The sequence below is a fragment of the Gadus morhua genome, chromosome 14 (assembly GCF_902167405.1).
Source record: "Gadus morhua chromosome 14, gadMor3.0, whole genome shotgun sequence".
NCBI classification, from domain to species: Eukaryota; Metazoa; Chordata; class Actinopteri; order Gadiformes; family Gadidae; genus Gadus; species Gadus morhua.
The window spans coordinates 20,780,104-20,794,518 of record NC_044061.1 but is presented as its reverse complement, the minus strand read 5'-3'; the positions used below and the strand labels follow the sequence as shown (position 1 = coordinate 20,794,518).

The 14,415-nt window shown below is 47.7% G+C and overlaps 1 protein-coding gene across 1 annotated transcript in view; it reads left to right on the top strand.

The window, feature by feature from the left end:
* The window catches only part of emilin1b (elastin microfibril interfacer 1b), a 40,304-nt gene extending 26,981 nt beyond the window's left edge, over positions 1-13,323 (top strand). Inside the window, exons 3-14 of the mRNA XM_030376214.1 lie at positions 468-670; positions 1,204-1,460; positions 1,700-1,912; positions 2,247-3,311; positions 3,792-4,131; positions 4,493-4,711; positions 5,441-5,689; positions 6,258-6,452; positions 8,836-8,952; positions 9,494-9,511; positions 10,717-10,851; positions 11,410-13,323. Coding sequence (XP_030232074.1) covers positions 468-670; positions 1,204-1,460; positions 1,700-1,912; positions 2,247-3,311; positions 3,792-4,131; positions 4,493-4,711; positions 5,441-5,689; positions 6,258-6,452; positions 8,836-8,952; positions 9,494-9,511; positions 10,717-10,851; positions 11,410-11,732 — 3,334 coding nt within the window. The 3' untranslated portion in view covers positions 11,733-13,323. The remainder of the gene's footprint in view (positions 1-467; positions 671-1,203; positions 1,461-1,699; positions 1,913-2,246; positions 3,312-3,791; positions 4,132-4,492; positions 4,712-5,440; positions 5,690-6,257; positions 6,453-8,835; positions 8,953-9,493; positions 9,512-10,716; positions 10,852-11,409) is intronic.
* Positions 13,324-14,415: the final 1,092 nt, after the last annotated feature.

Here is a 14,415-nt window from a genome sequence, read left to right as displayed (position 1 = left end):
TTTTACCAAGGATGTGCAGCACAAAGGTTTTCAATCCATGATTACAGCCTGGCTCCGGCTCTATCGGGCCAGTGTGTCTCCAGTCAAGGCTTTGTTTGCAGGGTGATTCAGTCAATTGGAGAGCCTATTTAGTTTGGAAAGGCATGTTTTTTATTGGCTATTTACATATGAAACTAATGTGACAGAAACACTTCTTTTTTTTTCTCGATAAGATTACTTTTGATTGTGACCAAGTCATCACTTCATTTAAGATAAAAAAAAATGGTGGTTTACTTTTTAAGTAGCTTCTTCAATGTGTATTCTGTGGTCTTTGGGTTTGTGAATGCCAGCTCTGGGCATTACCTTCCATGATCCCATACAATTGGATCCAGATTGTGTGTTTGTGTTTTATCCGATCAGCAGCAGCAGTGCAGTGCTTTCAGTGGGCCACTGGATCCTCATGTGCGATCCCGTCTGTGTATCTCTAGCTACCGTACCTTCATGAGGCCCAGGTACAAGACGACGTACAAGATGGTGACGGAGATGGAGTGGAAGTGTTGCCATGGTTACAGCGGGGAAGACTGCAACGTGGGCCCCGTGGGGGGCTCCGGGACCCAGTTGTCCACCACCAGGCCCCGGCCTCGGCCTGGCCAGGGTGGGACCGGCACCGGACAGGGCGGAGGAGACAGTGGTGGGTGGATGGCACATAAACAGACACACACGCATGCACACACATACAGAGACACACATGGACACATGCACACATGGACTCAGGCACACGCACAAAAAAACACACTTACCTTCTGTTTTGACATAATTCATGTTATAAAATAGTTTTTTTGCCCTTGAAAAAGCATTAGCCTAACCCCAGGTGGGATCCTTGAATAGGTTTCAAGGGTTTATGGTTATTTTAATGTGAGACTATCGTTGAGAATATGTTGGTCTGTTTTTTTTTTTTTTGGGGGGGGGGGGGGGGAACGATCAACCGCACATGCTTTCACTTACGACAGCACAATAAAGAATGGTCCCCATGAGGATACACAAGGTACACCAGCAGCAATCCAATTGTTTCCCAATAGCAGCTTTAGCATGGGGCTAACGGGTTTAAAACACTGACCATGTCTGCAGCTGTGAAAATGTTGCTGTAAAATAGGACTACAAATACTACAGCAGCTCTCTGTTTGGAAGCAAACATTTAGTTTTTCGTCTGTTTCGTATGCTAAGGGCGAGGGGACAGCGACAAGATGAGGCGGCTGGAGGAGAAGATCCAGAGCCTGACCAAGGACCTGGACAACGTGAAGTCCACCCTGCGCGGCATGAACGGAGGCAGCGGGGGATCGGGCCACACCGGCAGCACGAGCCAGGGGGGAGGAGGAGGAGGAGGAGGAGGAAGAAACCCAGCCGACGCCGCCCAGCCAGAGATAAAGGAGATGATCAACAGCATCCAGAACAAGCTGGACCAGCTGGATAACCGCACCCAGGTGCTGTGGGGCTCTGGTGCAGTTCACTGTTTAGCAAATGGAACTGATGATGGTCTTGGTGAAAGGCCGGGGTGGGTAGAGGAAAATGACAAATTCATTCAACCTAGCTTGACCTGCATTCTTCGGTGGCTTCCTGTGTTCCCAAAGTAATATGGAAGTGCCGTTGCTGCTGGATAACAAGAATGATTTGCTTATTCTTAAGTGGTTGTAATTAATGATTGTATTTCTTTTAACCACAGGACCATGACAAAACGCTTGTCAACATCAACAACCACCTCGTGAACGGCAAGGGCAAAGAGCTGGAGGGAGGACTGTCTGGAGAAGGAGGAGGAAGAGCAGGAGGAGGAGGAGGAGGAGGAGGCGGCGTGGAAGGAGGGAGGGGGAACTCCCTGAAGGAGGAGATCCTGAGCGAGCTGGAGAGGAGGGTGTCTCTCTCCTGCTCCTTCTGCCAGGTAGCACACCACAAAAGAACCTCACATTTCGAATTGACGATCAATTACTTTTGTACGTGGCATCAGGCCACGTACAAAAAGTGTCAAAGTATCCCTGAGCAAGGCACCTAACCCTAACCTCTCCCAACGAGCTGGCTGTCGCCCTGCATGGTTGACCCCGCCGTCGGTGTGTGTGAATGTGTGCATCAATGGGTGAATGTCAGGCAATATTGTAAAGCACTTTGGATAAAAGCGCTAAATAAATGCAGTCCATTTACCATTTAGCCTAGAGCAAGTTAGCGCTGTCCTTCAGGGGGTCAGGGGCCATTTTACCGAACGCTTTGGTTCCTTGCAGGAAGGTGTGGAGAATCTGCGGGACCAGCAGCGGGAGGACCGCGAGAGGATCCGCGCCCTGGAGAAGCAGCTGACCGTGATAGACTCCCGGTACCGCCTGAGCCTGGACGGGCTGCGGCGGGACGTGACGCGCTCCCAGGGCTGCTGCGACGGCGTCAGTGACCTGAAGAAGCGTCTCGCCGACGCCGAGCGTAAGATAGCCGCCACCTCGGAGAAATACGACGTCATCCAGACCAAACTGGATACGGGGCTAGGTGGAGGAGAGGGAGGAGGAGGAAGAGGAGGAGGAGAAGGAGGTAGAGGAGGAGGAGGGAGTTTCGGCGGAGCAGCGGGGGCCGGCGGCGGAAACGGCGGGAGGGGTGGCGGCTCGGCGGGGGGGGGGGTCGCCGTGGTGACGGAGGACCTGCTGGACGCGCGGCTGCGGGACCTGGAGCGCCGCGTCAACGGCTCGGCGCGGCAGACGGAGAAGAGCTGCTCCTTCGTGGAGAACGAGGTGAAGGACCTGCGGACGGTGTTCCTGGACCGCTTCGACGACCAGGGCTTCCGCATCTCGGACGTGGAGCTGGACGTGGGCCTGGTCAAGGACCAGGTGACGGAGCAGGACGGGAGGCTGGCCCGCCTGGAGAACGCCACCGCCCTCGTCGGACGCAGGATGGAGGAGTGCGGCTGCGGCCTGGACGCAGGAGGAACCGGAGGAGGAGCGGGCGGAGGAGGCGGTGCAACAGGAGGAGGAGGAGGAGGAGGAGGAGGAGGGCAGGGAGGATCAGTGACCGGCGGGGGAGGAAGAGGGGACGGAGGACGGGGAGACGGGGGAGGGAATAGAGGGACGGGAGGAGGAGGAGGATTCGGAGGATCCGGGGGAGCTGGAGGGAGAGGGTCAGCAGGAGGGTCGAATGGAGGGACCCTCGGAGGAGGCAGGGGGGGAGCTGCCGGGGGACGACCGGGGATTGACGACACCACAGAGATATCTCTGGAGTGGAGGGTCTTCGCCAATGAGGACAAGATCCACCGCTTTAGCACCACCCTCAGAAACCTGTCTGTGTCCGGAGACTCTCTGTTCGACAAGGTGAGCTTCAGGTCCTATGGGCGTCCACATCCTTTTGTGTGATTTGGTTTTGAATCTGTTATGCATGCACGGTTTTATCTAACCCAGATGTCAGTCTCATAGATAGATCAGCATCACTCATTCATACATTTGATAAATGGTGATAACCCCCCTTGACTTTACTACTTGACTGTATATGTACCCTGTATCTAATCAACTCGATTTTTTATTATCTTATTGTTATACTTATCGTACTACCCATCTATGTCCCTCTTATCCGCTATATCCATCTTATGCTGCTCATACCACACTAGGTCACTTTACGTTTGCGGCTGTACTACACTTTATGACAATTTATTCAAACTGCACCTTAGTTACTCTTTTGCACTTCTACTTAGATCTCCAAATATATTCTGTTGTCTCTTTTATTGTACTCTACACAATTAAAACAAAGTTTCATCTAAATCTGAATGTAATCGCCGTTAACGATTGCCTCTGCAGGTGGTGGACCTGAGCCACGACGTGCGTAAGATCAAAGCCCTGACGGGGGACAGCGGGGAGCACTTCAACCGCATCGTCACCGAGATCGAGACCCTGGGACACGGCTGTGGGGACACGTGCAGCAGGGTGGAGGACGAGCTGCGCAGGCTGAAGAACTACACCCGGAACGCCCTGGACCGCCTCAAGGTCCACGTCGACACCCTGCAGGGCGGCGGGGGGGCGACCCACCGGGGGCCTTGTTCCCAGGGCTGCTCCGACCTGCAGGAGGAGGTGGGCCGGCTCAGACAGGACGTGGAGAAGTGCACGCGACAGTGCAAGAACGGACCCGACACGTCCGCAGGTTCGATACGATCCTGTTGCTCTATCCACTTCCCTCCATCCATCCATCCATTCATCATTCATCTAAACATACATACATTAATACATACATACATACACACACACATACATACATACACACACACACACACACACACACACACACACACACACACACACACACACACACACACACACACACACACACACACACACACACACACACACACACACATACATACATACATACATACATACATACATACATTCATCAACACATCCATCCATCCATCCGTCCATCCGTCCTTCCTTGCACCCGTCCATCCATCCACATGCATGGCCCAGTTCGTCCGTTCACCACCATGCCCTCAAACCCTCTGCAGACGGGGGTAGCGGCGGCACGGGGATTTCTGGAGGGGGGCTGGGGGGCGAGAAGCCCCTGGACGGCCACAGCGTGATCGGGGGCACCCTGAACAACAACCACCTGAAGAGGCTGCAGGGCGAGCTCTCAGAGGTCCTGCTGACCTTCAGTTCCATCAACGACACGCTGAAGGGCCTGGAGCACACCACGCACAAGCACGGCAGCGTCATCACAGACCTCGGTGAGGGCTCGGGGCGGCGGAGCGTGAACGCATGACGAGGCGACGGGTGACGGTAGCTCAGGAGGGAGCGTCGGGGTGTCCCTGAGCAAGGCACCTCGCCCTACCGGCTGCTGACGAGCCGGCTGTCGCCCTGCATGGCCGACCTTGCCGTCGGTGTGTGAATGTGTGCATGAATGGGTGAATGTCAGGCAATATTGTATTGCGCTTTGGATAAAAGCACTCTATAAATACAATCCATTTACCATTTGCTATATGATGACCATTCAGTCTCGTCGTTGCCATGGTTTTCCTGCGGTGTTGGGTGCCGAGCCCCAACCTAGCGTTATCGCTAGCATTGACGCTAGTCTGGGCGTAACCGACTGCTCCACTTTTTCCACCTGGACACCGCACTTAATTCCAACTATTTCAACTTTGACCCCAGGTGGCGCTGACCTCTCCATCCGCATCCATTCAGATGACAGCTTTGTTTTACGTTTTAAAACCCCCAGAATCTTTGAAGCGACATCTTTATTCATTTCTTAAAGGTGACATATTATACTACCAGTTGAGTGAGATGAAATCCCTCTGAGAAATCCCACCTGTTCGCAGTATCCCAGCATACCAAACGCCGCACCAGGGTTCCTGATGGGTTGATCCCCTTGGCGCTGAATGGCCTCAGCTCGCTAAAACCCAAGACCTTTCCTCGCCCTACTGACCTGTTTAACCACCTTCCTCCGTCACACCCGACAGGAAACACAAAGGACAAGATCATCTCCGAGCTGGACAAGATCCAGCTGGAGGTGAACGAGCACATCGAGGGGAGCCGCGACCGGCTGGACGGGATGGACCGGGACGTGCGGCGCTTCGAGAGCACCCTGGTGGTGGAGATGGGCGACTGCAGGCGGTCCGGCGACGGGCTGGAGAAGAGGCTGTCCAAGCTGGAGGGGGTGTGCAGCCGGATGGACGGCGTGTCGGACTCCCTCCAGAGGATCAAGGACGGTACGAGTCCTCGTCTCCTGCGCCTCATCGTGTACCTTGTTCACTTTGGGTCCGAAAACATGTGTTTGGGACTAGGCAGGCCCCTGTTATCGATCAAATGGTCGCTGTCATTCAGTGTATGGGTGTAGTCTGAGTATGAGTAGTCAGTGTGATGGGTTGTATCATGTGTCATGAGGGTTGAGATTACTGGGATTAGGAAATGGAAATGAGATTACTGGGATTAGGCCATGGAAATGCAAAATTCCGTTCTTGTCTGAACTCTTGGACTGCTCCTTTTAAATTGCTCTTACCAATCTGGATCACATCATGTAAAGCATGAAATATGGCTGAATTGTGTCTGCCAAACAAATCATACTGGATATTCTTGGCCTTAAAAACTGTGGATGCAATTAGTGTGGCGCTTATCAAAAGCCTGTTCTCCCTTTCTTTCTAAGAGGCACATCCATCTATGTCGTTCCCTCTCCTTTAGAAAACATCCGAAACGGAGACAAGCCGTCTCTTTTCCAAGGTCCGCTTGCACAAACGTCTTACTCTCCATGTGTGTGTTGTCGCCTTTCAATCCGCCCAGGGCTGAACAAGCACGTGACAGGCCTGTGGAGCTGTGTGAGCGGCCTGAACTCCACCGTGATCGCGCACGGAGAAATCCTCGACGACATCCAGAACGAGCAGCTGGACGGCATCCACGGCAACATCAAGAACCTCAACTCCTCCATCAACCACGTCCTCGACGCGTTCCAGAGCTTCTCGGAGAAGGATCTGACCGGTGGGTGACCCCTGACCTCGCCGCTCCCTGTCTTTATTGTGTTCCATCCTGATCTCCTCCGTTCTCTTCTGGGAGCTGTTACATTCTTCGTATTACTTTATTGGTTTTTTTTCTTTTTGACAGCTATTCTTTCACGAGTCGTGATTACAATTGGACCTTTGACCTTTCACAACCCTTCGGTGACCCTGTTTGGTTTTAAAAGAAATAGTTCTAAGATGGGAATGAACTTGTTTTTTGAGCAGTGAAAGGCAGGAAGGGTATTGGTTTGACTTTTGTATTGTTCGGGATGTTATGGGGTGCAACTCTCTGCAGATACATACTTGAATACATTAAACACCGCACAGAAAGCCTTACGTTAATGGATGGAACATGTGTGGACATAAAACCTTCATAATGTGAAACCCTGCAAAATAAACAAGCCCATGTCACTCGGTTCAGCGGGGAAATATTTGCGTTGCCAGTCAGTAATATGCTTATTGGAGCAGATCCAGAAGCCCTTCAGAGATTTCCCTGACAGAATTTGTTAATTTTATTTACGAGCAAGGTTTTGAAATATGCTTTCTATTATAGAACTCCGATGGGGGCGTAATGGAAACTGTTTCTCACAACAGAAAAAATAAAGTATTTTTGGCTAGTGTTGACTGACCAGTGTAAAACATATCCATCAAACACTATGTGTTTCACACTGGAAAATCCCAATTCTCTGAAATAGTAAAAATGTTCTCCTCCTATCTTCCTTTTCCTTGCTCATAGGTGCTGTTGTGCTGCACAGAGGTTTGGAAAAGCTTTGTCTGTGGAGCTGCACTTAACCATTATTGTATTAAACTAACTATAACCTGACTGAGAATTCTAACTTTCAGCCTTGAAGCCAGTGGGGCGGATAGCTGGCGTTGTGTATACTAAACACTCAAACAATTTGAATTGATAATAGTTATTGATGTTGGCACTGTATCGGAAAAGCCTTGAGGTGATCTGCAACCACAGATTTCTATTCATCCCATTTTTCATCTATTTTCTAAACATATTTAAGATTGAGACACCCAATCTTAAAACACAGATATCAGGTTGAATGCCAGTATAGCCTTATCTGGTTCCAGGTTTTCTGTCTGTGAGATACCACACAGTGTGTGTGTATGCAAGGTCTCGAAAAAAATACATGCAATGCAACTCATAGCTACTAAATATCATGTATGTTCCAAAGCATACAACCAGAAATGTTCAGAAAGATATTTAGATGAAATCGAAAAATAACTCTCAACCCTTATGTTTGTATGGCATTGTTAATTATGGTCCAGTACAGGCATGTATTAAATGCAGTAATGTAAGTTAAGGATTTAAACTGACAAACCTACATCGTCATGGAGTCACAAGAACACTCATGCATTTTGCATGGCATCATGCCAGCAAATCGCATCGAACTTATTGCTTTTAAAGTCTGTTTTTTATCGACAAACCACCAACATTATTCCAATATTGTTTTGCACGGACGAAAATCACATAAATCATACTTCTGCAAACAAATTTGAGACATGTTGACTTTTTCCGCACTTCAATCCCATGCCAATCCAATGGGAACACAGTTAAGCAGAAACAATCCCGTCATTCAACACACAGTGGACTCCCAAAGCACAGCCCCCCCCCACACACACACACACACCTCCCAACACACACACACACACTGGTTCGCTGGCACATACTACAGACACACAGTGACGTACTGTAGGTCAATGTGTGAAATTCTTGGATGTTTTCGGTTTGTTTCACTTTGTATTGTAACAATGTCCCAACTTTTGTGTTGCCTGTTGCGATTCTTCCAGTTCTGCATTTATTGTCAATGCTTTGGTCTGCTGGTTCTTCTGTGTTCTGTCTCCAGTCAGCTCCAGCCCCGGCTCTCATTTGTCCGTTGTGTTTTTAACATGCTTTCCCTGTCCAATTTTAAATGATCTGTGTATTGATGTAACGCATACCAGACACGCTCAACAACATGTTTTCCTTGTCATTAAAGCGCCATTGTTGTCAGTTGCTGTTGGATACGCTATACACACACAGTAGTCAAAGTACAATTCTGTGTCTTTATTACACTCTACTCCATTTCATTTTCACATATATTTAGATCAGCATCCATCTCAATCATATTAACTATTTTCATAAGCCTCCCCAGATAGCAGCCATGTTGACTCTAACGTACTTGGTTGTTTCTACTTGTAGCGTGAGGCTCAGGAGTCGAATGTGCACTAGAAGCTTTCCTAAAGCCCCGCTTTCTTATAAACCATACCCCTGTAATCCACGCGGGGATGGACACAGCACAACAACATCTTCTTCAGTGACTCAAGACCTGATCGTGTCCCATCGGTTTTATTGACACAAATCGTATCCACCGCAGGCCCGCCAGGACCCCCCGGACGCCCAGGAGAGAGAGGCTTCACCGGTCAGCAGGGTGGCAAGGGTCCCGTCGGTCCCCCTGGGAGAGTGGGAGACTACGGACCAAGGGGATCACCAGGTAAGGAGAGAGGCAAGACGGTGGAAGGATCAAACAGAGGGATGGCTGTGTGAAGATGGGGGGATGAGAGGACATGAGATAGGAGGGGGGGGAGGGGGGGGGGGAGGGGGGGGGGGGGGGGGGGTAAGGGGGTAGGGTCACAGAGGGGAGGATGAATGACTGCTTGACAGAGGGGGGGCTGGGGAGAGAGGCCCATTCTGGGGCCGGACAGAATTATGAATCCAACAGATGTTTGTTTTAAGGAAGGAAGGAAGGAAGGAAGGAAGGAAGGAAGGAAGGAAGGTGAGAGAGAGAGAGAGAGAGAGAGAGAGAGAGAGAGAGAGAGAGAGAACATTAGACATTAGACATGAAGTAAGGGGACATAGAAGAAAACCAGAATGTATGTAGATGAGATAAAGTTAAATGCTAAATCAACAGATTTACAGAATTTACATAAATTATATGATGCAATTATAACTTCATTAATGAAACAAATACATTCAGCTCATTCCCAACCTTTGAATGTCACTCTTTCTAAAGAACTCTTTTGTTTTTCTCGTAGGTCCCAAAGGTGAAGCAGGTATGTCTTTGTTTCGATTCAATATGACTATTTCCCCTTACGTTGATTGTTTATCTGTCATTGTCTCAGTATCTGTACATGGTTATTGTAACATGGCCTGCTTGGATCTGGCTTTGAACTGACAAGAGGCACACAGTTCAACCGCAACTGTAGAATCTCCCAATGGGTTTATACCAAGACAATGAACAGTTGGATCCTGAATCCTACATCTTCTACATCTACAACAGCCTTGTGCACTGCTTATGGTTTAGGTTAGTTGTAAGGGTTTAGCCGTAGCTTTGCATTGCATTTCCTGTCATTTACTAAGCCAGTCTATTGAAGTCATAACAATAATTGATATGGCTCTTCATGGAATCTTTCAACTTAAGCATCTTTAAAAGGGTAGTTCGGAATTTTGGAAATAGGGCCTGATTCCCAAGTTAGCCTTGGAGTACTTTATCATTGGAGACAGTTTTCAACACATTTCATTCAGTCCTTCTAGTTGCAGAGTTTGCTCGGGTTAGGCTAGCGAATGGCAACGGGCAATACCAGCCTGCTAATCAAACAGTCTTACCCACTCCACAGTACACCCGAGGCAAATCAATTATAATGCCAGACTAGAAGGACTGAATGAAATGTGTTGAAAACTGTCTCCAATGATAAAGAACACCACGGCTAACTTGGGAATCAGGCCCTATGTCCAAAATTCCGATCTAGCCCTTTAATGCCATGGGTCGGTTGCCCAAGTGAGAATCCAACACCCTTACCATGGTTATTTTATTGCCTTGCTCTATGGCCTGAGCTAGACAGGGAATCCAACCCCTTGCTATGGCTGCGTTAATGCCTGGCCCTACAACTTGAGCTAGACAGGGAATCCAACCCCTCACCATGGCTGTGTTAATGCCTTGCTCTGCCAAATGATAGACAGGGAATATAACCCCTTACCAAGGTTGTGTTAATGCCTTGCTCTAGCCTCTACGACTTGAGCTAGACATGGATTCCAACACCCTTACCATGACTTTGTTAATGCCTTGCTCTACGACTTGAGCTAGACAGGGAATCCAACCCCTAACCATGGCGGCGTTAATGCCTTGCTCCACCAGTTGAGCGAGACAAGACCATGCATTAACACAGGTATACATGTGAATATTGTGCGTGAGACGTTCTGTGAAAATAAGGGCAGTAGTGAGGGCTTTCTATGTCTCACTGTATCCTTGTGTTCTTAGGAATGCCTGGGGCCGATGCCAATGTGCCCAAGCTGTCCTTCTCTGCCGCCCTCACTAAACCCATCGAGAGACCCGGCACCATCAAATTCGACACCATCTTTGTCAACGAAGGAGACTTCTACGACCCTTCGACAGGTAAGGCTAGCACCACCCAAGCCATCCTCACTAGGAACCTTCTGACAGTCCACCATCACCAACCAAACCTCTAACTAGGGCTGAACGATTTGGCGATTTAATCAGATTGGGATTATTTCGAATAATATTGCGACTGCGATTTAGTATGCGATTTTTCTTTCTAAAAAGTTCCTTATGTTCTGTATTATTCACTAAACAAGCAACACATCTTTCCATAGTCCGACCAACACAACATTGGAATCAGTCAACATATTAGCTGCTTTTTCCTTTATGTTTTGAGATGAATTGATGCATGATTTGATATTATAACATCTTTATTTAACTATTGAATTGTAAAAGAAGAATAAATAAAAACGTACTGATCTCCAGTCAGTAGCAGTAACTAATCATAAAAAAATAAAAAATATCCCAAAAAAAAGATTGAATTGTACTTTTTTCATTGCAGCTTTTGTGATTTGCATATCACGTTCTATCACATCACAATGTCGGTTTGAGTCCTATTAATCGTTCAGCCCCTACCTCTAACCGCCCCTGGTGCCTCGTCCCCCCCCATCACAGGCGTGTTCACCGCTCCCGTGGACGGCCACTACTTCTTCAGCGCCGTGCTGACGGGCCACAAGAACGAGAAGATCGAGGCGGTGCTGTCCAAGTCCAACTACGGCATGGCCCGCGCCGACTCCGGTGGCTACCAGCCCGAGGGCCTGGAGAACAAGCCGGCGGCGGAGGCCCGGACGCCACCGGGCGCCCTGGCCGTGTTCAACGTCATCCTGCCGCTGCAGGCCCAGGACACGGTGTGCATCGACCTGGTGATGGGCAAGCTGGCCCACTCCACGGAGCCCCTCACCATCTTCAGCGGGGTCCTGCTGTACGAGGACATGTGAGGGGAGGCCCCCCCCCCCCCCCCCCCCTTGGATCACAGAGAGGTCACCTTCCGCGAGGCTGTTCCCCTCACACTCTCCTTCCTGTGAACTTGCTTGTTGAAAGGAGATGGAGGAGAGACGAGGGAGATGAGAGACCTGTGTTGACTGCATATGTGGAAGAAGAATAGAGGAGAAGAGGAGGAATGAATGAATGAATGGACTTTTTTTTTGCGACTTGTGTTTCGACGTTGACAACCGGATTTAAGAGAGGAGCGGAAAAAAAAAAAAAAATGTTACAAAAAAAAAAAGAACTAAAACTAAACGACGAAGCCAGAGAATGTTCAGAAAAATAACTTTTTTCAATATTAAATATTGAAAATAAACAGGAGGAGGAGTCCACTGCCTAAATTATTACATCACTTCCTTTGTCTCGTTCCTGGCTCTCAGAGTGGTGATGAACGTGATGGAAGCACATGAACTGCTTGACTACCAGATAAACGCTTAGAACTGAGCGAAGACTTTTACCCGTCCATAATCAAATCGACTGCGTTGCATTTCTCGAGACATGCTCACCACACAGAGTTGTACTACTGCAGAAAGATGTATGTTAATATTACGGTGCCTCATTTTATATAAATCACTATGGACAAGAGCTAGGCTTACGGCAATGGCTTTATGCACGAAAGCCCAAAGTCTTGATGACTATGTACCTGTTTTAGCTGCCAAGTGATTCCCTGCCAAAGAGCCTGTGTCCATAGGCTTTCAGTTGAGATAATAAAGAATCCTCTAGTGCCTTTAAACACGTAGCAATTGATTTTGAGACGTGACCCGACTGTAGATTCTATGGCAGAATTCCTTGGATTGTGTCTACTGGGAACTTTGTTTTTGAGTTAGCATTACTGAGAAGAGGCTATGCAAATACTGACGAAATTTAATGCAATAGCGCTCTATTAATGCAAATGACAGTATTTGCTACGGAAGAGAAAGGACAATATTGTATGGAGAGCAAACCGTGTGCACATAGCTTTACACATTTTTGCTAGAGAGATGAATACACCAATCAAGGTCAAAGGACAAAGTTAAGCCAAATGTCTTGTGTGTTGGAGTACAGCAGCCAGATGTGAAGAAATGGTGACTCCTATTTCAGCTTTTTTAACTCGTGTTATTCTATTTGGATGAATTCACATTGTGAATGTTTTGTTTCTGCTTTATATCAAAGTGCACCTTTCTTTCTCTTTTTGTTTTAATTTTTTATATCTTTCCATGTGCCTTTCACCACAAAAAGTCCAATGTAAAGGATTTAACAGTTTTGAAGATTTGTCCAACCTCACCACAAAATCATGCAAACACAAAAAGATGTCTGACGTGTACTCAGTGTGGCCCTTGATTATAAAAACAGACAGAGAATATAATTTCAAGACTCATAAGACACCATCTTGAAATAAACATTAATTCCAATAAAAATAAAAATATTCTATGTTACAATCAACGTTTTATTCATTGTTTACCTCCCTCATATATCCGGGCCATAATTCTTTTCATCTATTCGATTCACTTTTTCATCTTGTCTGTTTATAAATCAGTGGAATAAAATGATCAGTTTCAAGCCCAATTTTACTTCATACAGATGTTCTCCCAAGTTTGACATTTGAAGAAAAGGCGCTAGAAAATTGGTATTTCATATTAGTACTGTAATATTAAACAGTGCTTTGTTTGGAGTATGGTAAGCTAGTGAACTATTAGTTTGACAGCCACATGGAAGTGTCCAAGTTGATATGCTTGCCAGTCGAAACCAACGCAACAGAAAAAAACAAGTCAAAGAATACACCCAAAGAAGGGTTTCAGTCTACAGTCCCCAGAGACAGAGTGACAGTGGAGGGCACGGAGGAGTCAGCCAATCATAAACACAGTACTCTGCTTTCATATAAAAGATCCACATTAATGGAGGGAAACTGGGAGTGTTTACACAGAACAGTTAAAAGGGCACCCACTGCAGACTGCGGGGAGGGGAGGGAAGGAGGGAGGCTATTTGTCTTTTGGCTTGTTGATTCACATCAGGGGGCAGTACAACCACCTCCCGGTAGACTTTGTCAAATGTTATTGTGCGATTAATGCGTTGCCCTGTTGTTTATTTGACCCCCTCTGAGCATTAGATGGGTTGGTATTGTCACAGCAGGACCGTTTACTAAGTCTCGCCTCGGTGGAACAATTGCTGGAAATGTATCGCACTGTCTACCAAATAAACATTTCAATGTCATTTTTCATTAACAATTGTTTCCCTGAATGCCTCAAATGCAATCGATCTTCTGCCCAGGGCCGTTTCTGAGCTGCTGGGGGCCCTAAGTGACATCGCAACTTCCCCCTTTCTACATTTTTATAGATTCTGGAATATGTATGAAGCAAAAACAAACTTAGTTGCTTTCGTATTTCCCCACCCAAACCATTGTGGTTTTAGGGTCAAACATGTATGGGAGTCTGGGGAAAATCTGAATTGTTGCTCAAAGGCTTAATTCTAACACATTTCAGATTTGCTCTAAGGATCCAAATCACAAAAAAACTAAAAAGTTGTTGAAACAGGGCCCCCTGGTGGCCTTGAGGGCCCTAAACCATCGCTTGAACCGTTTATAGAAACGCCCTGTGTCTGCCTCTGGCCTTCGGTCTCCCCCTCACACACGACTAAATTTCCAGGACCAATCAATGGAGT